The 22,418-nt window shown below is 39.2% G+C and overlaps 1 protein-coding gene across 2 annotated transcripts; it reads right to left on the bottom strand.

Moving 5' to 3' along the window:
* Nucleotides 1–1,133: 1,133 nt before the first annotated feature.
* APIP (APAF1 interacting protein) lies at nt 1,134–22,223 on the bottom strand. Of its 2 annotated transcripts, none has more exons than XM_045893917.3 (7): nt 22,029–22,223; nt 12,507–12,607; nt 8,425–8,473; nt 7,215–7,332; nt 4,972–5,107; nt 2,073–2,240; nt 1,134–1,456 (listed from the first exon to the last, which is right to left on the bottom strand). In XM_045893917.3, exons 1-7 carry the CDS (start codon nt 22,083–22,085, stop codon nt 1,357–1,359), a joined length of 729 nt encoding a protein of 242 aa, XP_045749873.1. In that variant the 5' UTR covers nt 22,086–22,223; the 3' UTR covers nt 1,134–1,356. The 2 variants fall into 2 exon arrangements, with proteins under 2 accessions (XP_045749873.1, XP_045749874.1); XM_045893918.3 differs by having other exon boundaries at nt 8,425–8,617; nt 22,029–22,050.
* Between the last annotated feature and the right edge of the window lie 195 nt (nt 22,224–22,418).

The following is a 22,418-nucleotide window of genomic DNA, read 5'->3' as shown; positions in this document are numbered from 1 at the left end:
AAGATAAGGGTGAGGAGAAACAGTCACGAGGTTGGGAAAATGAATTTACTAAGGAATTATAGGAAGTTTGTTTGGCAGGATCGAGTGCCCACCTGAGATCTGTGGTCCTAAACCTGAAGTGAGATCAGTCAACAGAGTTGTGTAACTTTTCCCCATCAGGCCTTGCCGCATGGGTGCAGGTGCCAAGTAAGTGGCTTCACAAGGACTGAGGGCTGTCCAGGTGCTTGTGACAGAGGGAGCACGGTACAAGGGGGTTGGGATGCTTGCCATGGAATGGTGCAAATAGGGGCTGTCATCTAGGCTTCATAAGGGAGGAAGCAAGGACAGGAACGGGGTCTAGATAATGACAAAGGGTGTGACCCAGGAGCTGGAGTGAAAGACCTGGGGTAAATGAACTCAGAGAGTAGAGGACGGGAAACTGAGAGGGGGTGTATGAGATTTAGACTGTGGAGAGAGTACATTATTGATTTTTCTCCCCCAACTGAAAAGAGCCTTCACCAAGTGAAACCTTTATGATCAAGGTGATGTTGCTTTTGGCTACCCTAAAGAAAGCACTTTCTGATTATATCACTGGTTTGGCGAGGAGAGTGGGAATTAATGGGAACTTCACAATCAATTCCAATATAAAATGAGTGCCTTACGTTTTATCATAGGGAAGCCCTACAGCGTATAGGGGAAATTGATAATTGCTTTGACATCAACATTGAGAGATACATTTGGCCTTAACTTTTCACATAAATGTTACGATGCCAATACTAAAATAAGAAAATGCTCATTTCGTAACAAATGGAAATTTTCTCATCAAGTCTATATTATCAGTAACTTTAAAGAATAAGAGGAATTCTCTGGGAGTACACATAAGAAAGGAATTTAAAGGAGAATATTTTGCTGTTAAGGATTTAAAAGTAAAAGTTAAAAAAAAACCATTCAGGGGTGCCTAGGTGGCTCAGTTGGTTAAGCGACTGCCTTCGGCTCAGGTCATGATCCTGGAGTCCCTGGATCGAGTCCCGCGTCGGGCTCCCTGCTTGGTGGGGAGTCTGCTTCTCCCTCTGACCTTCCCCCCTCTCATGTGCTCTCTCTCATTCTCTCTCTTTCAAATAAATAAATAAAATCTTTAAAAAAAAAAAAAACCATTCATTATGAAATATTTTATTCCACTGCATTGTCATTTAAAATTACAAGAATATAAGCAAATAATGTCCAATGTCCAAACAGATTCAGGGTGGTCATCTTCAGCACTTAGTGACAAATTAATAGTATCACGGAAATGTTCAATTCATTAAAAAGAATAGTCGAGTTTCATTTTGAGTCATAATCAAGATAAACTTTGTGTATATCATTAAACTTTCATTTGTCTTACACGATTCCATTTTCTCCAACTGGAAGCTGTGTAGGATCCAGCCCGACTTTCTTCATTGATACAGCAATATCAAACAAATAGTCATAACACTCACACCTATAAAAGAAAAAGCAAAGAATTGAAGGTCTCAGTGAAACAGAGTTCTCCAATCCTACCAATCACATTTCTCCTCTCTATCAAGCCAACCCTGTTCCTCGTGCATTTTTTTTTTCTCAATTCCAGGCCAAATTTTTCTCCTTTTGCCCCCAGCATTATTAAAACATGGAAAGGAATCCTACTGAATCATGCAATCATATTACATGCTTCTCAGGAAATAAAAGGGAGTTTAAAATATACGACTTACATAAATTTAAGTTTTCTACCATGTGTCACTTTTTGAAATAAGTGTAGCAAATCATTATATAACTTGGGTTAGCTTTATTCTTCCTTCTAGCCTTAAACTTGGAGAATGAGATCTGTATTTCCTTCTTTGTGAAGTGCATAGCGCCTTGCCAAATCATAGCTTGTCCAATAAATATTTCTTAATAAATGAATACATAATACAAATCAAATATCTAGACCTAATAAGCTACTTAAATTAAACCAATCTGACCAATAACACACACACACACACACAAAATCCTACTTCCTTTCAAATCATAAAACATACTCCATTCCCTTTCACATTTACAGTGTGGTGATTTGTCCCAAATGTCCTGTGATTGTTACTTACATGGTTTTAGCCTTCTCCCAGGTTTCTCCCCAGACGTACATGCCATGACGCCTGACTAGGACCGCGCAGGAGTCTGGGTATTCATTTATCGCACAAGCCATTCGTTCTTTGAGGTCTTTCTCCTCGGGTGTGTTCTCAATAATGGGTACCACTAACATATCATCATACCTATAGGACAAAACAAGCCATTTTTTTCCCCATTAAAACAAACGTATTCATATGTAAAGTTTATAATTTTTTTTCAAGTGACCAGTTAGACATTCTCTTTATTTCTGAAAGCCACTCCAAATTATGGACAAGATGTTGCATGTTATTCTGTATATCTTGCATAAACTGCTGTATCAAAAGACGTCTTGGGAATTTGGCAGGTATTATTCTAAGTATAAGTGGCAGAAATTTGTATAGGATACCAAAACCTAAGAAAGAAATGATCAAGATCATACAAGTATTTCCTTGAAGCAGAGACAATCACAGTATTTTCAACAGGAGATGGGAAATGATAGATCGGATAACCAGAAGCATAGAAAGGATTAACAATTTAACTGCTTATTAAGTATGAATTTTCCAAAGATACAAAATCCTTTTCTTTTATCTCTGCAAGACCCCAAAGTGTCTCAGGCAAATAAATAAATACAGATGTGGTTTGTGGCACCGGGATAGCAAGAACCTTCTGGAAATAACTCTTAATGGTGTGATAATATTTTCAGAACATTCTCAAGTCTGTGGCATTAGAATTCTTTTACTTCCGTCTTGTTTTCAGGAAATACATGTGATAAAATCGGCATAAATAAGCGTTTTCCTTTCTGCTCATGTTGAACTTGGACACGTCTTCCCTTTTACATGGATTTCTCTTGCCTTTTAATGTAACATCTGCTTTTTTACTACCTCTGTAATGGCCAAACGTAACAATAAAAAAGTTCTAGGTATAGTTTTATCAAAAGTTGCAACTTCAGGACAGGTATAGGTTAAGTAGCTCTCATGTATGGAGATGTTTATTTATTTATTTATTTTAAGATTTTGTTTATTTATTTGACAGAGAGAGACACAGCGAGAGCAGGAACACAAGCAAGGGGAGTGGGAGAAGGAGAAGCAGACTTCCTGCCAAGCAGGGAGCCCAGTGCAGGGCTCTATCCCAGGACCTTGGAATCATGACCTGAGCTGAAGGCAAATGCTTAATGACTGAGCCACCCAGGCGCCCCTTATTATCTCATTTAAGTAAAAGAGAAGTAATTAAAAAATATTCTTAAATATGGAAGGAATGAATTGCTAATCCCAAATCTTTCCTAATATTGGCCAAGAGAATCACAAACATGTATCTCCCTCAAGCCTATACTGAATAGTCAGACATCTTTTTTGGGGTACAATAGTATCACAGCAAAAGAAGACCTGAAATTCAATCCGATCACCCACTTTACAGACAAAACACTAATCCTTCTGAGTTAAATCAGGAACAGAGCCAGGATGGTCCTTTGATCATTAAACAGTTCTTTTCACTCTACCACCGGCGTGTTGCTGCCAGGAGAGAGGACAATTACACTTACATATGGGAACCTCCCCTGAGGAGAATTAGGTATGTATTTGAAAGTTTTTGTTTTTCAAGATGGACTTAAAAAAAAAAAAAAGATATATCTCTGCCTCCTGAGTGGTGATAATGACCCTGTTACTGATTTCCAGGCTCAAAGAGAATTGCAAAGGACATTGCAAAAAAGTTTGTATTCTTTAAGTTCTGAAACATTTAAAATAATATATGAAATGTGTATGTTATGGTGCATAAGAAATGACATTATTCATGACATTCCTTTCCCCCCAGAATTCCGAAGGCTGTGGAATTCTACTGTGCTGTTCCTCTAGGCAGCTGTTCACGCCTCCTTCCGACCTACTTTTATCTCTTCACCAAAGGAATCAAGTGCTGAGGAAATTAATAGCACACATAATGCCTCTCCTTCAAGATCCAGAATGGAAAAGGCAGTGTGGGGCTATACTTTCTTTAGTATGTACACTTTCATAATTTAAACATTAAACTTTTGTAAATAGGTAGTCCACAGTGCTAACGAATGCTGTAGGCATACAATAAATATTAACTAAAATTAAATCATAAGTAAGTTCTTGACACACTAGTTTAAACTTGTACATTCTACGACGTGGAGTAACAATAAGATATTGCTGTCAGAACACTTTAGAAAAACTGGCACCCATTTCCTCTAAGCTAGATAAGGTAGAATCAGGCCCTTTAGCAAATTAATAAGCTCAGAAATAAGAATGCCAATACGTTCAAATGAAATACTTAGCTTGTACCTGAGCACTGAGAACACGTTTCTTCCCGTGTAGATTGGCAAATAATTTTACATTTTGGTGGGCTGGTGGATTTATTTGACTTTATCTAGAAGGTTCTATACCATCTATGCCACTTTCCATACTGAAAAATTATAAAAATACAGAGATCTACTTAATTGAAATAAGTGTACAACTTTTATAAATACGAAAATGTTCTAGAAATACTAAATTAAGTCAAGATGAAGTAGAGACTTTAGTAAGGGCTGAAGCTTCCCGGAGACCTAGTGAAGGTGAGGGGATCTTGCTCTCTGGGTGATTCCATACGGAACATAATCTTTCTGTCTCTATAGAAAGCTCAGCCAAGGGTTTTTCACCTTACTCTGACAAATGTTTCATTATTTGTGTTGCTAATAATTTACCAAGTTGGGGTAGGGGAGGAGGAGGGGAGGCATCTGATTTGTGTCACTGAGAAGAAATCTGTATAATAGTAATAATAGTAAGTGGGCTATTATTTAACGTAGATCCCACAACATCTCATTAAAGGCATAGAAAGATCAGTAGCTTCTTTATCAAAAGACAGAAAAATACTTTTCAAATTACTTAAGCAAAAATAGAAAAAAAATACCTATAATACCCTCCTGAAGTACATTTCCTTATTCCTTTGATCATCTCTTGATGGGTAATTTTAAACTCTCGTCCTGGAAAGAGAAGGGTGGCCATGACAGCAGCTTTTGAGTGGGTATGAATCACTGCACCTGCTCCTGGAGGAAGAAAAAAAAGTCACATGCTCAGTGAAAACAAAATGTTACTTTTTTTTTTTTTTTAAGATTTTCTTTATTTATTTGAGAGAGAGTAAGAGAGAGAGAGCACAAGATGGGGGAGCGGGAGAGGGAGGAGCAGACTCCCTGCTGAGCAGGGAGCCCGATGCGGGACTCGATCCCGGACTCCAGGATCATGACCTGAGCCGAAGGCAGTCGCCCAACCAACTGAGCCACCCAGGCGCCCCCAAAATGTTACCTTTTAAAGAAATATATATAAATATATATGTGTGTGTGTATATATATATAAATACATTTATTTGTATATGATTTTGAACTTGTTTTTCTTGGCATGGAATCATTTTTTCTTTTTCCCCCCTCTATACACATATATAATATGTGATTATAACACAATCATAAGTTGGCAATAGACAGGAGGGTAGGAAGAGAGGGAGGGAGGAAGAGAGAAATGGTAATAGAGAAGCTGGAAAGTAAAAGGCATTTAAGCTTTATCCGCATCAGGACAATGCACAATACTTCACACGTGCTCAAGAAATAGCTTTAGATGGTCTGAAGTACAGCTGTAATAATCATGGAGACCATAGTCAAAATGGTACCATTTAATTAGGGGTTCCTCTGTGCCAGGCACTGGACAAATCCCCTTTATATGTTACCTCTTGCTCTTAAGTCATCACGACAACCATAGACAGAAATTCTCTCTCCCCAACTTGATGGTCAAGGAAGTGGGGAGCTTGGAGATGTGAAATAACTTGTCTATGTTCACAGATAGTTGTGGCAGCACTTGGATTTGACTTCAGGGTCAGTGTGACCCGTAATCAGCGAGTTGGGTTTCATAGTGCAGGCCGTGTCTTGGTAGCATAAGGGGTGGTAGGGATTTTAAGGTATAATTGTAATGGATTTACCTAAAAAGGATTTGTATGCTATAAAATTCAGTAATGGCTATTTTTGCAATTGGAAGTTTATTTAGCTTTTTGCTGGGAAAGGGGCTTCATTCTGTTAGAATCTGTTCCTGAGGTTTTGCCCTCTCAGGAGCAGCGGACAAAGTCCAGGAACAGAACATAGCATGATCACAGACTCAATCCTGATTTCATTCAGTGGCTATATTAAAGCACGGTTCTAATGCCTTTATTGCTATGGTTGAGCCAGTTATAATTTTCTATTTTCATACTGTCCTCTAGGTTCAACCTTTCCAGACTGATTTTCTACTGCAAATTCTGGGAATTAAAATAAGACTCCTACTTTTATTGTACAGTACATTTTTTAAAAAGATTTTTTATTTATTCACTTAAGAGAGAAAGAGAGAGAGCACACCAGCAAGGGGAGAGGGAGAAGCAGACTCCCTGATGAACAGGGAGCCCAACGTGGGGCTCGATCCCAGGACCCTGAGATCATGACCTGAGCCGAAGGCAGATGCTTAATTGACTGAGCCACCCAGGCGCTCCTTGTACAGTACATTTTTAAAAAAGAGAGGACCAGTCCTACTCAAGTAAAGGCCACAATTTCCCCTCATTTATAATTTGACTTACTTCTACTACAAGTTCCCAGAGGTTTACTCTAAACTAGAAGTGGGAATCTGATTGTAAATATAGTATTTAGTCAATTTGACAATCTAGTGGAGTCATACTAGGTTGAAATTCTGGCCCCAATACTCACTAGCTATTTATTTTAGGAAAATCTCCCAGATCCTCTGTCCTTTGGTATATAAAATGGAGTAACAATGGACCTTCCACTAGGCTGATTTGAGGTCTGAATGTGTTAACATATTTAAAGGTGTTTTTTTTTAAGATTTTATTTATTCATTTGAGAGAGAAAGAGAACACAAGCTGGGGGGGAAGGACAGAGGGAGAGGGAGAAACAGGCTCCCCACAGAACAGGGAGCCTGATGTGGGGCTCGATCCCAGTACCCTGGGATCATGACCTGAGCCGAAGGCAGACGCTTAACCGTCTGAACCACCCAGGTGCCCCAACATATTTAAAGTTTTTACACATAGTAGGTATTCAAGAAATGTAACTACAACAATAATTACAATTATTTAGGGAATCTACTCTGTAGCAAATATTCTTTACGTTCAATCCATTTTCTGCCTACCTCTCATTGTGTAAGCATTCATGAAAAGAGGAGTACACTGGCTTTTTTTAAGATTCTTACACGGCGGAGGTCCACTTATGTCCTGTTCATTGATGTCACAAACAAACATGTCTTCAGGCTGTTTATAGAGGGGGGAAAAAGAAAAAAAAAAGGCTTATACAATATCATTTAGAAGTGTCCCTTTTCTTGTGTGTGCTAATATATATGTATGCATATTTAACTCCTATTTTAAATATCCATATGTAGTTTCTCTTTGAAACTCTTTAAGCCATTTTGAGAAATAAAAAAATGTTTCTACTAATAAAAATATTCTCAAGAGTTAAAATTCTTCCTTTAGAATTTGAAGAAACAATTGATATGGAAAATTTCATATGTATGTAATAATATTGCTGTTTTCATTCATGTAGCTTCTTAGATTTTCCCTGCAATTTCACAATTATATTTCAGAGAAGCTATACAAAGAAATCATCATTTTGAGATGGGTGCTACAGTTCTTTTTTTATGTCATGATATGAGGAAAAATATAGAGTTGAATTTCTAATCTCCTGAGAAACGTTTTAAGTGATACTCAGAAATGTTCACCTCAATAAGGTATATTATTTTAAAGTTCAAGCAGTTAAGCAGATGCAGATTTTTCCTAGTAGTGCGTGCATACTTCCAACTTGTGACTTTCCCTTGCCAGGGCTTATTACAAACTACAATCTAAATGTTTCATTAATGAAGCATTATGCCTTAGCTAGAAGTTAAGTGTGAGATGTTTGTTTTAACTAGCTTTTGAGTCTCCTAAGCATTAATATGGAATGAGACCTCTCAAAAATTTGAAATAAAGTTTTATAACTTTAGATTGGAATAGCTTTGCTATTGTTAAATATGAGCCAGTTTGGTCCATTTGAGACTATCAATGTGACTACCCTACTAGCCTGATAAAGATGCTATAATGCTGCAAAATTATAATCACTTTGTAAAGATTGCACTATTCCCTTGTGCCCTCTAGAGGTTGAATGAGAATTCAAAACATATTAGTTGCATGGAGATTACTTAATCACCTTAAAAAAATGGTTAATAGTTACTTATCAAATGTTTATTGATTATTTAAATTATAACACTATAACCCCCCCTTAAAACTTTTAAAATTAATTCCCTTTCACAAAACAGTAGTCAAGTAGAGAAGAGAAGGCATTTGGAGTTAAGAAGGATCCCTTTAACATACCTGAATCCGTTCCTTTTGCACTCCTGAAGGAGCAATGTAGATTTCATTGCTGGTAACACAAAATAAAGAAATTGGCATTTATTTAACTCTTCTGCTTTTGACCAAGGACAAGTGTATTCTTGCAGTCCAATCATCAATATTCTTTATAAATCAAGTCACACAGAAAGCTGCTTGATTTAATTAATGGTATATGCTGTATAGAAAGAATACCAAATTACTGGTAATGTCTTTATAGTGCTGGTGACAAAGTAAAATTCTGATAGTTTTCATATATATTTCTTTATTTCTTTTTACAGTGCAAAATCAATGATAATCAGAATTATCTGGTTAGGGGAAATACAACTGTGAAAACACAAGTCTTTAGCATCTTTAAGCATGAGTAAGCAGTTTATCTTATTATACATGGAATAGTTATTATAAAATCCAATCAGAAGAAACTATTCTCATGAAGAGTAGATCTCTGTCTTACAAGGGATCGAGTTTAATTTTATTGCTTGAAATGCTCTTCTTATAAAACATGAAGTTCGGCGACCCCTGCTGGACAGTTTATTAAATTACAGCATTAACACAGCTACTTTTTGGGTGGAATATATGCTTCCTATTTGAAAAGCATATCTTTCTTGTGAAAATATTTGGTAATAAAGCTAAAACAACCGCAGAAAGTTAAAAATATAAAAGGCATGCTTACATCTGGAGATCTTTCTGTTATAGAATGTTGTGCTAAGGGAGATGCTATAATATACCATTTATCAGAACGTACTCTCAAATTTGATTTGGAAATTAATTTCAAAATCTTCTCTAAAGGTCCTTATCAGTTTCACTTGCTGCCAGAGGGTTTTAAAAGCTGCCACATACAAATGAAGGAAATCCCAGCACCTGCACGCTCCAGCTTTTGCCCCTGAGCCATGGATAGAGGGAGACTGAATATTAACTGTTCCCCAGTGAAAATGAGGATGATGGCCTATATTGAATCAAGCTATCAATCCTGTTGGGATTATTAATAAACCTATAGATTTGTAACTGACAAAAATGAAAGTTTCTTTAAGGGTCCATTTGTAAACTAAGGTCTACAAAATAAATGCCTGAAAATGGGAGAGAAATCCAAAGCACAGCAAGCTATATCCAATCATTTGTTTTCACAACAACATAGCTCACTTTACATAAGGCTTTGTTGCATAAGAAAACATGGAGTGGCATTCCTCCGGAATCAGTGGAATTGGTAGGGATCATATTGTTAAAAAAGGGCCCTTTGCAAATACCAGGGATCCAAATCTTTTGTCCTTGGGTAACATGGAATCATTTCGAGAATCCTGTGTGGTACGAAGTCAGTGGACTTGTAGGGTAAGTCTTGTGTGTGGAGAAATTTATGCAATCTGGGAACAGACCCAAATAAGTTCAAAACAGCCTGTTGGTAAATAAAATCCATCTACAAAGTGGAAAAATCCAGGGTATTCTGTTTATTCAAATGATTTGGTAATCTAAATCTGTTTTTATTGCTGCCTTTCTGAAAACAAAAATCAGTTTGGACTGATCACCTTGGGTAATTAAAAGATTAGCTAAATAGATTGTGGAAAAAATACATTTTCACCTACAAAGAAGGAACTATCTGGATAAAAATAGGAAGATAATAGAGCCTTTATTTTACAAGGGAAATATGCCAAAGATTAGAAGTGAGGTCTTTACTTGGTGCTGTAAGCTGCAATCAAAAAGCATTTTGAATTTGAAGGCATTAAGTTTTGGAATTTCTTTCTCCATACTCTCTGCTCTTTGACTATTTGGTAAGGAAGAGGACAAAACTCAAGAGTTCATAATATATCTGTGTTCAGTTGCTTCTATTTTTTTTTTTTACTGTCTAGTTATTTTAAAAAATGTAAATCTTACTATATGCCTCAGTTATTTTGTCTACAGTATGGGTTGATTAATTTTCATTCTAGTAGCATGCCATAGGATTAGTGTCTCTGACACACGACGATAACATACCATGAAAACAGGAAATGCTAAATATGAATGATAATGACCCAACCTAAACACAGTGGCTGTTGGGTATCTTGGAATTGCTTATGATTACTGTCATTTTCTTGGTCTTCCATTTCCTCCTTCTGATTTAACGCTCATATGGATCTTAAGGTGTCTTTTATATACATCTTTTGTGACTACACACAAGTAGCATAATCTAGAATGGTATCAGCCAAACCTTGGAATCAGTAAATTTTATATTCCCAAACACAATCTATTGGGTTTATCCTTCATTCCAAATTTATTTGCTTTAAGCTTCAGACAAAGAAAAGCAAAATTTCACTAACAACACGAGAATAACATAGTGGATAAAGTTAATGATGGGGGTTTATGAAGTCATTTAAATATTAGGAAAAAAACTGGACGTTTTACTACAAATTACCCATCTTACTCTGTAAAGCACAAAATTAATAAAATTCCAATGCCATAAAATTGTGGTTGTTTCCACCTGTGACCTCCAGGAGGAGCTCCTTACCCATTAAGAATCTAACTGAGGGCAAAGCATTTTTTGCTTATGATGCAATGTCCCCATAAATTGATTGTAGTGCTGTAAAAACCATTTAATTTTAAAAGGTGCCAGTGAGTGTTTTAGAGTGACCACCCACAATTTCAGTGCCTGGGTTAACAAAATTCTTCTAGAAAGAACACAGTCTTTTATGTCTTTATGATAAAGAATGTGGCTGTTTTTTAAAAGAGCCACTTAGAAAATGGTTATTGTAACTCAGCTGGGTAGAAAGCTCTATTTTGTACATACATAAACTTTCTGCATATGCGAATAAAAAGCAGTTAACTAAAGGCAATGTTTAGAGTATGATTTATCATAAATACAGCTGAGAAACCAAATTACTGGGAACACAACTAAGAGGATACATGAAAATGTTATCTTAGGGCCTTGTTCTGAACAGGTCAACTTGGAAGTTTTGGCAAAATCACCTGAAAACTGGCAAAGTACTGAAATGACACAGGAACACGGGGTGATGGTAAGAGAGGAGGCACAGAGATGTACGATGTCCCATGAGGAACATGACCCTTCCAGACAGAGGGCATCCCTATACACGTAACTGCGACAGTTAAGGCCCCCTAGTGTTGCCCACAGTTCAATTAATATCCCGTGAGTTACTTGGTAATTTGAAGCAGGTGAAATTTCACTGGCATCATCTTGTGGAATGCTGAAAAACCCCTTTTGTTCTAGATGTTCTGATTAAATTTTACGCTCCATTCCTTTCTAGGAAATGGAGCCTCCTAGAGGGTGTTACTGTATATATTCAGTATCATACAAGTGTTATAGTTACTCAATTTTGTTAAAGAAAGTGAATTAGGATAAAGAAATCAAGTTACTCAGTTTAACATTCAGCCTCCAGACAATACTATTCCTAAAACATTTCAGGAGAAAAAAAATTCATCCTCTTCCGGAAACACTGAAAAGAATGAGGTTCCACAACCTGTATTTTCATTGTTAGGTTATGTACTACCTCATCTTCTTGGAGGAAAGACACTGAATAAATCTCATGAACAATTAAATAATATTCATTCCTTCTGTTTCAGCCAGTCCCTCTTGTTTTGTCCTCTGAGCAACAAAGACCAGCAGGTGCTGTCCATTAGTGATGACACATGATGCATTTAGAAAGGCATATTGCCTGTCTTTTGACTTAATAAAATGTATTTTTTTAGTATTTTTGATGGTTCGTCACCTGTATTTAAGTGACTTTTAAAATATGTCTCTAAACCTTTAAAACAAATCCTGTCCACCTAGAGGGGACCTTTTCTAATTCCAGCCATATAAACATAGTTGGCAACATGTTATTTAACTTTGGTACTCCGAAGACTGAGGACCAAATTATTCTGATTAGAAATTGTGGTTCTTAAACCCTTAGGTATTTATTGTATCTACAATTTCTGCACACGTATTCAGTTATGCAACTATTCATTTCTCCATTTAGAAACTAAATATTTTCAGTATCACATAAAACTGGGCACCAGGTATTCTTTAGACATAACACATATTAGGCTCTTCATTGGGCTACTTATATAGACAATTCCCAAAATGAAATCAGCCCCAAACTTACCCATGTTTCAAGCTAATTCCTCCTCCAGTCCCAGTGACCCAACCCAAATGGTAAAACTGTTTGCAAAGCTCTGGGATCAGGTATCTTGGATGTTCCTTGTCCTTAAAAAGAAGATAATGATTTTTCCAATAGATATTATATTATCAAGTGACTTTTCTAGCTGACATCTCTGTTAAGAAGCCCATGTAAGGGGGTGTGTGGGTGGCTCAATTGGTGAAGCATGTGCCTTCAGCTCAGGTCATGATCCCAGGGTCCTGAGATTGGGTCCTACATGGGGTGAGGGGTTCACTGCTTATAGGGGAGTTTGCTTCTCTCTCTCTCTCCCTCTGCCCCTCTCCCATCCCCCCACTTGTGCTCTCTCTCAAATAGATAAAATCTTTTTAAAAAGCCAATGTAAGGAAGTTTAAGAAAATCTACCATAGAGAAGGTACCATGAGGGAAAATACTATTACAAAACATACTTTGTTTTTAATGTTTAGAAGGTAGATCTACTATGTTATTTTGGCAACCTGAAATTATTCAGAATAGGGCCATTTAGTCCAACACTATGGGACAGGCTGCAAGAACAAGGTGGGGAAACGCCTAGTATATATGTGTCTATTGCAATGGCTGAAACAGTATCTAGTGCTGAGAGGAACATGATTCCGTCTGTCCAGCGAATTTCTTTACACAAAACATCTTATTCAATTAAGTCATGATATACATATGACAGCTATGTATTCATATTCTGTGTTGGCTTCAATTTTATTTTTATTCTAAAATCTTTTTTTCCAGTGATTACATTGTTTTCTCTTACTACAAAAGCAGTATCTACTCACTATGGAATATAATTTCAAGAAAATAACATGGAAAGGACTCACTCAGAAGCAATCATAATGAATACTTTCTGGGCTCATTTTTATGAAGATATGTGTGTACAGGAACAAATGTATGCATGTTGAGATAAATTTTGAGCTTTATGTATTTTTATTGAAGTAGAATTGACATATAACATTATATTAGTGGATAAAGAGTAGATATTTGTCTATATTGTGAAATGATTAGCACAGTAAGTCAAGTTAAAATAAGAGCTTATTTTTATTAAGTTTAATGATTACTTCTTTAGGAAAAAAAAATCAATGTTTCCCCCATTTTTTAAAATGAAAATTAATGAAAACAAAAACAATAATAAAGAAATACACTAAATTCTATTTTTGGCAGTATGAAATACTACTCTTAACTTGAAAACAACTAAAATTACTGAATAAATTTTTTAAAAACATTTCAAATTAAATTGCGGAGCTGGCAAGAAAGTAAGGTTTGACAGTATCCATAAAAGAAACCAGGGTGAATCTACCTGGGAAGGAAGCTCTGAAGTCGTAATTTCCCTGAAAGTATTTGCAGAACACTGGTGAGCTTAAGCTCCAATTTTATAGCTATGCAAGCCACTAGAAACATGAGATAAAACACAGGATGTGCTCAGAATGGGGTACCTGATAGAAAAATCCCTTCACAGGTTTGAGACCAGACAACAGGCTATACCCTCAAGGTAAGGGTGAACAAGACATAGACCCTCTGTGCACAAAAGCATAGCAAGGAAGCTTGCCTAGATAAATCTTGGCACTGAGTAAAGGGGAAAAACATCTCTGAGTCCAAAGAGGATGATTACTGAACAGACCAAATGTTCAGGTATTTAACTGGCTTTCGGAAATTATGGTGTTTTCCAAAATTCACTGTTAATATTTTACATATACATTGTATTTTATTATAAATGATAATTTGATGGAGTAGACTTCAAAATATAAAATTAAGAACATGGGAATGTTAACATTTTTTAAAGTTCTGAATCAACACAGGTTTTGGAGTTAATGGACATAAAGTCAAACCTACATTATACCATTTATTGCTTATATGACTTTGGGTTTCACTTTACTAATCCATAAAATGAAAACATTATGAGGGTTAAAATGAGATACAGTGCTATAGGCTTCCAGGTATGGGATGAATAAGTTTTTTAAAAAAGAGAAAATAATGAAGATAAAGCATCCAGGACAATATGTGACACAGTCAATGTTAGTTTCCCTCCCATTTTTTTTCAGTGTTACATTAGTTCGGGTGTCCAATATACTGTATTTGACAGTTCTATATATTACTCAATGCTTACCACAATAAATATAGTTGCCATTGTTAACATATAATGTTATTACAATATTATTGACTATATTCCCATGTTGTACTTTTCATCCCTGTGACTTACTTATTTTATAACTGGAGTTTTGCCTTCCTTCCCATTCTTAATGTGTTAAGAATTCTTGAATTAAAAATAATAAGAATGCTGTGTTGGCTTTCCTTATATCTGTCCTTATAAAATCTAGCCAGAATTATCCATGCCCTGTGTCACTTGCTATTTCCTTTTTTAGTGATATAAATGATATTTTAATTATACATTAAAGTACAGCTAATGAGAAGACTCCTACAGTCTTCCAATCCTTAAAACCATCAATTTGCATAGCAAGTTGCAAACATTATAGAAAATGGTCTGTTATTATGGGTCTCTCCCCTTTTCCTTTTGTCTTTTCCAGTACTGAGTTATTATAGCAATTAGCCCGCTTCGTGCTACCGGAATAACAATGATAAGGCAGCTGTTGTTAATAAAGTTTCATTCAACTGTTCAAACCCACAAAATTACAATTTCAAGGAAAATAATCACTGAGCAGTGGGAACTAACAGGTATACTGGGTAAAATGCAGTCATCTAAATTGTTCAGAATGGTAAGGAAGAAAATATCAGAACATACATTTCAATAAGAATAGACAAGAAGGAAAAAGGTTAGTTAACATTTACTTCTCCCCTGAATGTCAATAATACTACTTGTCTGTTACTGTTATGTCTGGCTTTTCAATCAGAGTAAGAAGGTTGAAAGACATATCTAAAAATGGATTATAATCAATTTCTTACAGTAGAGGTCCTATACTGTGAGGGAGAAACATTTAACAGTATTTTGTGTCTATTAAAAACATTAAAGTCTAAAAAGCAGTTGAATCAACACTTTATTTTTCCAATTTTTCAATCCAGTTGTTTTAAGGAAATCAACTCTACTGTCACTGAGACACCTGCTCACAGCCAACAATGACTCTAATCCCCTCCCCCACCTTTTCTTTCAATTTAAGCATGAGAGAGACATGTACTGCTTGGACAGAGGTTTTCCTGGGGGACTCTCACACAACTATAAAATAAACGTGTGAAAGAATTATTTAACCCATCAATTAATGACGGAACCAGAAAGATGATACAACTGTGTCCAAAGAGAATGCAAAACACACACCCCTATAAAGTAATCAGGAATCCTAGATTTACAAATAAGGAAAAACTGGACAATATCTTCCAGGCAGCAACAAATTGAATGTCCAGAATACAGCTCGCATTTCTATGACCAATAATCATCTGCACTGTGTCAGCATTCTACAGTTTACAGGGTTGCACAATAGCTCCAAGATGGCCCTAAAACACCTAGTGATCTTTTTTTGCTCATTTCAGTCCTTCAAAATTCTTGACACTGGCCTGAGGAAGGGACTGGATGCAGGCACAGCCACGTTGTCAGCATTTTCTCAGTCCCTGGGCTTTGTTTCTCTCTGTCTCATTCTCCTCTCTGTGCATACTGGTTTTCTTTGCAATTTCACCTCCACTCAGAGCCCTATTTCTCCCTTTCGCCTTCACCATACTTAAAAACTCTTCTTCACGTCAGCTGAGCACTGCCTAGAAGAAATGAGAAGACCTGAAGCTTGGCTTCAGCTATGACCCTCCACTAGCTGAGTGCCCTCAGGCAAGTCAGTGACCTTTTCTGGGTATCAGTTTCCTTACGTTAATAATCTGTATCCGTGATTTCCAGACTTCCCTAGATAGGCCAGCAGTTTGTTGTTGTTTAAATTTTAGGGACTGTCATAAGGTTGCCAAGTTAGAACACTTATTACATTTAACCATCTATTATCACCTTCTTCAAAAAAATGCATTTTTAACATAAAAAAGTAGGGTCATCTCAGAATAAAAGGTAGTCCTTCAAACTGAATGCATTAATTTTGTGAAATTCACTTTTTCATTATCCTGAGTTTTCTATTTTGCAACAGTTGAGTAAAAACTCTTTCAGGGACTCACATTTGGGGAGGAATAAGGTTATCTTTCCCTATTTAGTCTCCTTGCCTACAATTTCTTCTTCCTCTCCTTCTTCTCTAGCTTAGCCTCCATTCTCCTTTTGGTACTAAAAGAATATACTACTTTGATCACTGAACCCCATTCCTCCAATCACAGAATGCACAAATGCCACATCCATAGTCTGTTACTTAAGTCCTTCTGCTTTCTTGCCCCACTTTACCTTTTCAAATATTTTCTTTCAGTTTATGTTTATATAAATCTCTCAGTTCTGTTCAGCCTAGTTGTAGTCAACCTCCAGGATGGCTCTCAATGGTCCCTGCCTCCTGATATTCACACCCCGGTGTGTAGTCCTTCTCACATTGTATGGGGCCGTGCGTGACCAACAGACTAAAGTATAAGGGCAGAAGTGATAGTAGGTCACTTCTGACATGAGCTTATAAAGCACTGCAGCTTCTGTCTTGGGTGTTCTCTCTTGGCTCACTTGCTCCGGGGGAGTGAGCCAGCTGCTATGTGGTAAGGGTACTCGGCCTACGCAGAAGGCCATGTGGTGAAGAGGTGTATGCACAAAAATCAGCGAGGAATGGAGGCCTGCCAACAACCACATGAGCAAGCTTGGAAGTGGACCCTCCAGCTGCAGTCAGGCCTTGAGAGGACAGTGGCTCCAGCAGACAGTCTGACTGCCACCTTATGAGCAACCCTGAACCAGAACCTTGAGCCAAATGCTCCTGGATTCCTAATCCTCAGAAACTCTGTGAGACAGTAAGTGCTTGTGTTTTAAGCCTAAGTTTTGGGGTATTTGTTATGGAGCACTAGCTAACTAAGACTTATTTTCTTGCTAAGCAAGTGCATCTTTTTTTCTTTGCACTGTTAATGCTCATGCTGGATTTTCAATTATCCCAACTCTAGCTATCAGACTCCTGCTTGTAGGCCTTTATACCACACTCCCTACCCACTTCACCTGGGATTCCTTCTGTCATCATCCCAGCAGGAAATGATCACTCCCTCCTCTAATCCTGTGCCACGGCATTTGCTTTATATACTTCTCCTTTGGTATTATAGAGCCTTCTCATTCATTCATTCAGAAAACTTTTACTGCAAGCCCTGAAAAAATGAATATTGAGTAAGATAAAAATCCTTACTCTTGAGAAGCTCACTCTAGTAAAGAAGTTATGAAAGGACAAAGCAATACAGAATACAAGACAGTCCAAAGAAGCTACTGCTTGGGGGGGCAGAGCTAGTGGTGGGAAAGAGCAGGAGTTGGGAAAAGCTTCAGAGAGGAGGGGATGGCTGAGCTAAGTCTTAATGAAGCACAGTGGGAGTATGCCAAGCATTTCCTGGCAATTTGGCTGTGAACTCTTGACCAAGTCCCTGTGCTAAAGAAATTTACATTCTGGAGGGTAGTTTTGAAAAAGCAAAGAGAGGGCGCCTGGGTGGCTCAGTCGTTAAGCGTCTGCCTTTGGCTCAGGTCATGATCCCAGGGTCCTGGGATCGAGTCCCACATCGGGCTCCCTCCTCGACGGGAAGCCTGCTTCTCCCTCTCCCACTCCCCCTGCTTGTGTTCCTGCTCTCGCTATCTCTGTCTCTGTCAAATAAATAAATAAAATCTTTAAAAAAAAAAAAAGAAAAAGCAAAGAGAAGAATAAATTATAATAGGTAGGAAGAAGGAAACAAACTAGGAACTTATAGAAACATAGCAGAGATTGACTTGATTGAGGTGGTTAAGGATAGCCTCTCTGGGCACGTGAGGATCTAAGGCCTACAAAGTGTGAAGAAAACAGTGTGTGATAAGTGTGTTTGCATACGCAGGTTTTTTTTTTTTTTTTAAGATTTTATTTATTTGAGAGAGAGCGCGCACGCAAACAGAAGCAAGGCGGGGAGAGACAGGAGAGGGAGAAGCAGACTCCCCACTGAGCGGGGCTCAATCCCAGGACTCAGAGATCATGACCTGAGCAGAAGGCAGATGCTTAACTGACTGAGCCCCCCAGGTGCCCCTCACATGCAAGGTTTTGTGTTGGGGAACAGCAAGCACTCCACCCTAAGAATACAGCAGATGTAAAGGCCCTGGAGTGAGACAGTGCTTGACATGTTTAAGGAATAAAAAAAAGGCCAGGTGGTCCGAGCAGAGTACTGACAAGGAAAGCGCAGATGAGTTTGCAGGGGCCTGGAAGCCATGCTGATGAGAACGGTCTTGCTGAGAGGGAATGGATTCATGGTAGGAGAGACAGGGAGAGGGAGAGAAACAACTTCTGGATGTGAGAGGGGAGGGAGATCCTGAGCACAAGTGGAGGGACTGGGCTTCTTCCATCTTGAGAACTGAGAAGATGGGTTCAGGTTTAGGCAGATTGGTAGGTTTTGTGGTAGAAGGGAAGTTCATATCCAATGTCTTCTATTTTCTTAAGTATAAACAAAGTCATCAGCTGAGTAACAATGTGAGCACAGGGTATGGGAGGTTTGAAAAGATAATAAAAGGTATAAGTCAGTCATCTCAGGGAGTGGGACAGTAAAGTACTGGGGAAACCCAGAATGGTTGTTGGGCAGTGTTAAGTGCCAATCTGAGGCTGACATGTTGAAGATGAAGCGAGGCTGGGCAGTGTAGTTGTGTAGTTTTCTCTAGGAATGCAGCTCAGTGCAATCACAAAAATCATAGTTAGTAGGGTTCATCTTAGGCTGGGGTTTTGCTAGGCCAACTGTATTTGTAAATTAGGTCAACCATGATCTTAAGTAAGAATTGTTTCAATAGACTGGGTGTAGAAGCCAGATCTCAGTGGGTGAAGAAGTGAATAAAACTGAAAGGCAGAGAATTCTAAGGACTCTTTCTATAGTGTTGCAGTGGATAGGGAACAGAAGGGGAAACTAGTTAACATAGAGTTTTCTTTACATGCTAAAAGGTAAAATTAGGGAAAGGGGAGAGATTATGGCATAGGAAAACAAAAGCCTAATAAATAGGTCAATCTTTGCTGAGACAGAGCAGTTGGAATTAGACCAGGGAGGTATTTATCTTAGACAGGAGGAAGAAGAAAGATGCAGGAAAATGTGTAATAATACAATTAATAACAAAAATAGTTAACATTTATTGAATACTTGTTTTAGAACACATACTAAAGGCTTTATATGCACAACTTAGCTTAATCCTTATAACAACTGTGTTACACTAAGAAAGATTAATGTGTCCAAGACCACTCGGATGGCAACTGGCAGAACCAAGATTTGCAAAGGCAGTCAGATTCTAGATGTCTTGTTCTTAACCTTCACATTATAACGTAGGTGGTAACAGGAAGAAATTGAAGTTAAGAAGTTCACACCTAATAGCTTCATTTTCTTTGTGATTTTGGAGGCAAAGTCATCTTCAAAACAGGCTTGGAGGAGAGGATGGGGTGAGATGGTGAGGTTTGGGGATAGTCACTTAAGGTAATGTGAAGGGAAGCTCCTCAGGGGGCTGCCATGAGGTGCTTAGGAGCTAGCTGCAGTAGGACTCAATAGTATTTGTATATGTCAAGTGACACCCCTCCATCCCTTGGGGGTTCTGAGTGGGAGGCATTTAAGTAAAGGCAATTATTTCTAATACAGGATGGAGGATCCTATGATAGAGGCTACACACAGAGACCTGTATGAGTAAAAAAGAAAAATCCTTCACCCAAAAAAGTGTGGGCTGAAGGGGTAGTGGTTGGGCGGGGAAGGATATGGCCGTGGGAATGGGTTGCTAGAGTGGAGGGGAGGGTGGAGATCTGATGAGGTCAAGGAAAACAGAGGGAAGGATATTGGAAGACCTTGTGTTACTGTAATATCAAAGCACAAATATTTATTATTCAGGGTTAACACATATAGGACACTGTGATAGGTAAGGTATAATTAAAAAATAGAAGCAGTTCTTGGTTTATTTCCCAGCTAAGCCTAGCTCCCTGAAGGGCAGGGAACATGCTCTTGATATAGCGATATACTTACCACAGTGCTTTGTTCAATAAACACTGACTGGATTAAGATCACATCTACATTAAGAAAAGTCCTATATCACAGGTTACAAACTGGTGGCCCAGGGGCTGAACCAAGCTTGCAGGAAGTGGTTTATTTAAGTGCATATGCAAATCTGTTGTGAGTGGTGGAGCTGTGGTAACCTGGCAAGCACATTTAGGTGGTAGTCACTAGTCAGCTCAATCTAGACCCCATGGAGGAATACAAGCCCAATGCCATCAGATGTTCTAAAGTTTTAAGTGTTCTCCATTTTGAAAGGTTGGCTCAAATTTTTTATGAACGAGTGAACTAAACATGCCTGTTCACCGAATTGTCTGTCAGCAGTGTTTGGTTTGAGAATTTTCGTCTATTCTCAGATCCCTTGATAAAGGGATTGCTTTTAGATTTTATTTCACCACGATTTATTTACCTGGGGCATTAACACATGGGCTATTGAAACATCTTAGCAACATTCTACTAACAGGTTCCCTTCCTCACCTGCCACACACACCTGCCTAGCTACCTGTCCTGTATCCAATGTCTCCCCCCTTCCCATCCAACTGTCCCTGTCCAGCATTCCATCCTCACAGTCGTCTTTGGTAATCTGGGGAGTTACTTATTCAAACGAGATGACAAGTATTCTGCAATAAAATCTCCCATGTGTTATTACTTTTTAATTCGGACCTTCAGTCCTAAGAAAGAATAACAGGGGGAATAAGAGGGCTAATTTTGGGGTGGGGGGCTTTCCCTGCCTCTGAAGCAGGGCTTCTCACATTGTATTGTAATTGTTTATTCGTCTGGTTTTCCTCCAGACGCCAGGCCATTTGTCTTAATCATTGCTGTATCCCTGAGCACATTGGTGTTCCATTAAACTGTTGGTGAGTATACCCAGTGAATGAAAAGCAGATGCGGCCCGAGGGTGCATTTTCCTTTGACTCCTGCCCAAGGAAGAAAGCTTCTATGCTCATCCCATAATCACTCTAAACTGAGGCAGGCAGAGCGGGAAAGCGCTGGCTACTGCACACAGCCCCGATCTGGCCACCGCTTCCAGAGCGCCTACTGCCTGCCAAACGTCGGGCTGGTCGCCAAGGGCGCAGAAAATAAGCTCGGGAGCAAACAGTCTTAGCTTCATTTCCACTCAGTGCTTCCCGTTGCCTAGTTTGGCCTTATTGCCCCCAAAAAGTTGTTTCAAAACACACTCGAGATTCCCGGCGCTCTCCTCCGTTATTTCCCCTTTAAAGTGTCTGGCGCCCGGCGCTCAGCGCCCGCCGTCGGAGCCCAGCCCCGGGAGCAGGACCGCGGCGGGGCCGTGGCCTCGGGTCGGCCTGGGGAGCCGAGGCGGCGCAGAGCGGGGTCGCGTCCGCACGGGTCCCGGGCACCCCGGGCCGGGGCCCAGCTCCCGCCGCCGCGTGTCACCAGCGCCTCACCTCCCGGCCCCGCCCCTACCTGCGCGCCGCGGCCCCGCGAGCCGCAGTCTCCCTCCGGAGCGTGACAGCCCGACATGGTCCGGATGAGGAGAACCACGGCCTCCCACCTTCGCGCGGCTTCGGGACCCGCGCTCAGTCTGGGCTCAGCCCCCTCTGTGGTGAGGCCACAGCTGCAATCGGGCGGCGCTGAGGGCAGCCCGGGGGCGGGGCGGACGAGGCGGAAGGCGGGTCTCGGAGGGCCTCGCGGACGGGAGATCCGGAGGCGCAGCCGCCGGGCCGGGAGGTGGGGCGAACGAGGTTGGAGGCGGGACTAAGGAGGGCCTCTCGCCTCGGAGACTCACAGCACCGCTGGAGCCCGGAGGCGTGGCCAACATGACAGGGGGCGGGGCCCGGGAGGGTCTTGATGACT

Source organism: Mirounga angustirostris, unplaced genomic scaffold, assembly GCF_029215605.1.
Source record: "Mirounga angustirostris isolate CCGP_5_RB_7025 unplaced genomic scaffold, mMirAng1.0.hap1 SCAF_13, whole genome shotgun sequence".
Taxonomy (NCBI): Eukaryota; Metazoa; Chordata; class Mammalia; order Carnivora; family Phocidae; genus Mirounga; species Mirounga angustirostris.
Note: the sequence above shows the minus strand (reverse complement) of the source record. Positions and strands in the feature narration are given on the sequence as shown.

What these genes read in the sequence shown, in the direction of transcription:
- APIP (XM_045893917.3), bottom strand. Translation starts at nt 22,085, where the DNA reads ATGTCGGGCTGTCACGCTCCGGAGGGAGACTGCGGCTCGCGGGGCCGC. An exon ending in CGCGGGGCCGCGGCGCGCAG is followed by an intron (nt 12,608 to 22,028) that starts GTAGGGGCGGGG and finishes CTTCTTTTTAAG; the next exon opens with GACAAGGAACATCCAAGATA. An exon ending in TGCAAAAGGAACGGATTCAG is followed by an intron (nt 7,333 to 8,424) that starts GTATGTTAAAGG and finishes CTCTATAAACAG; the next exon opens with CCTGAAGACATGTTTGTTTG.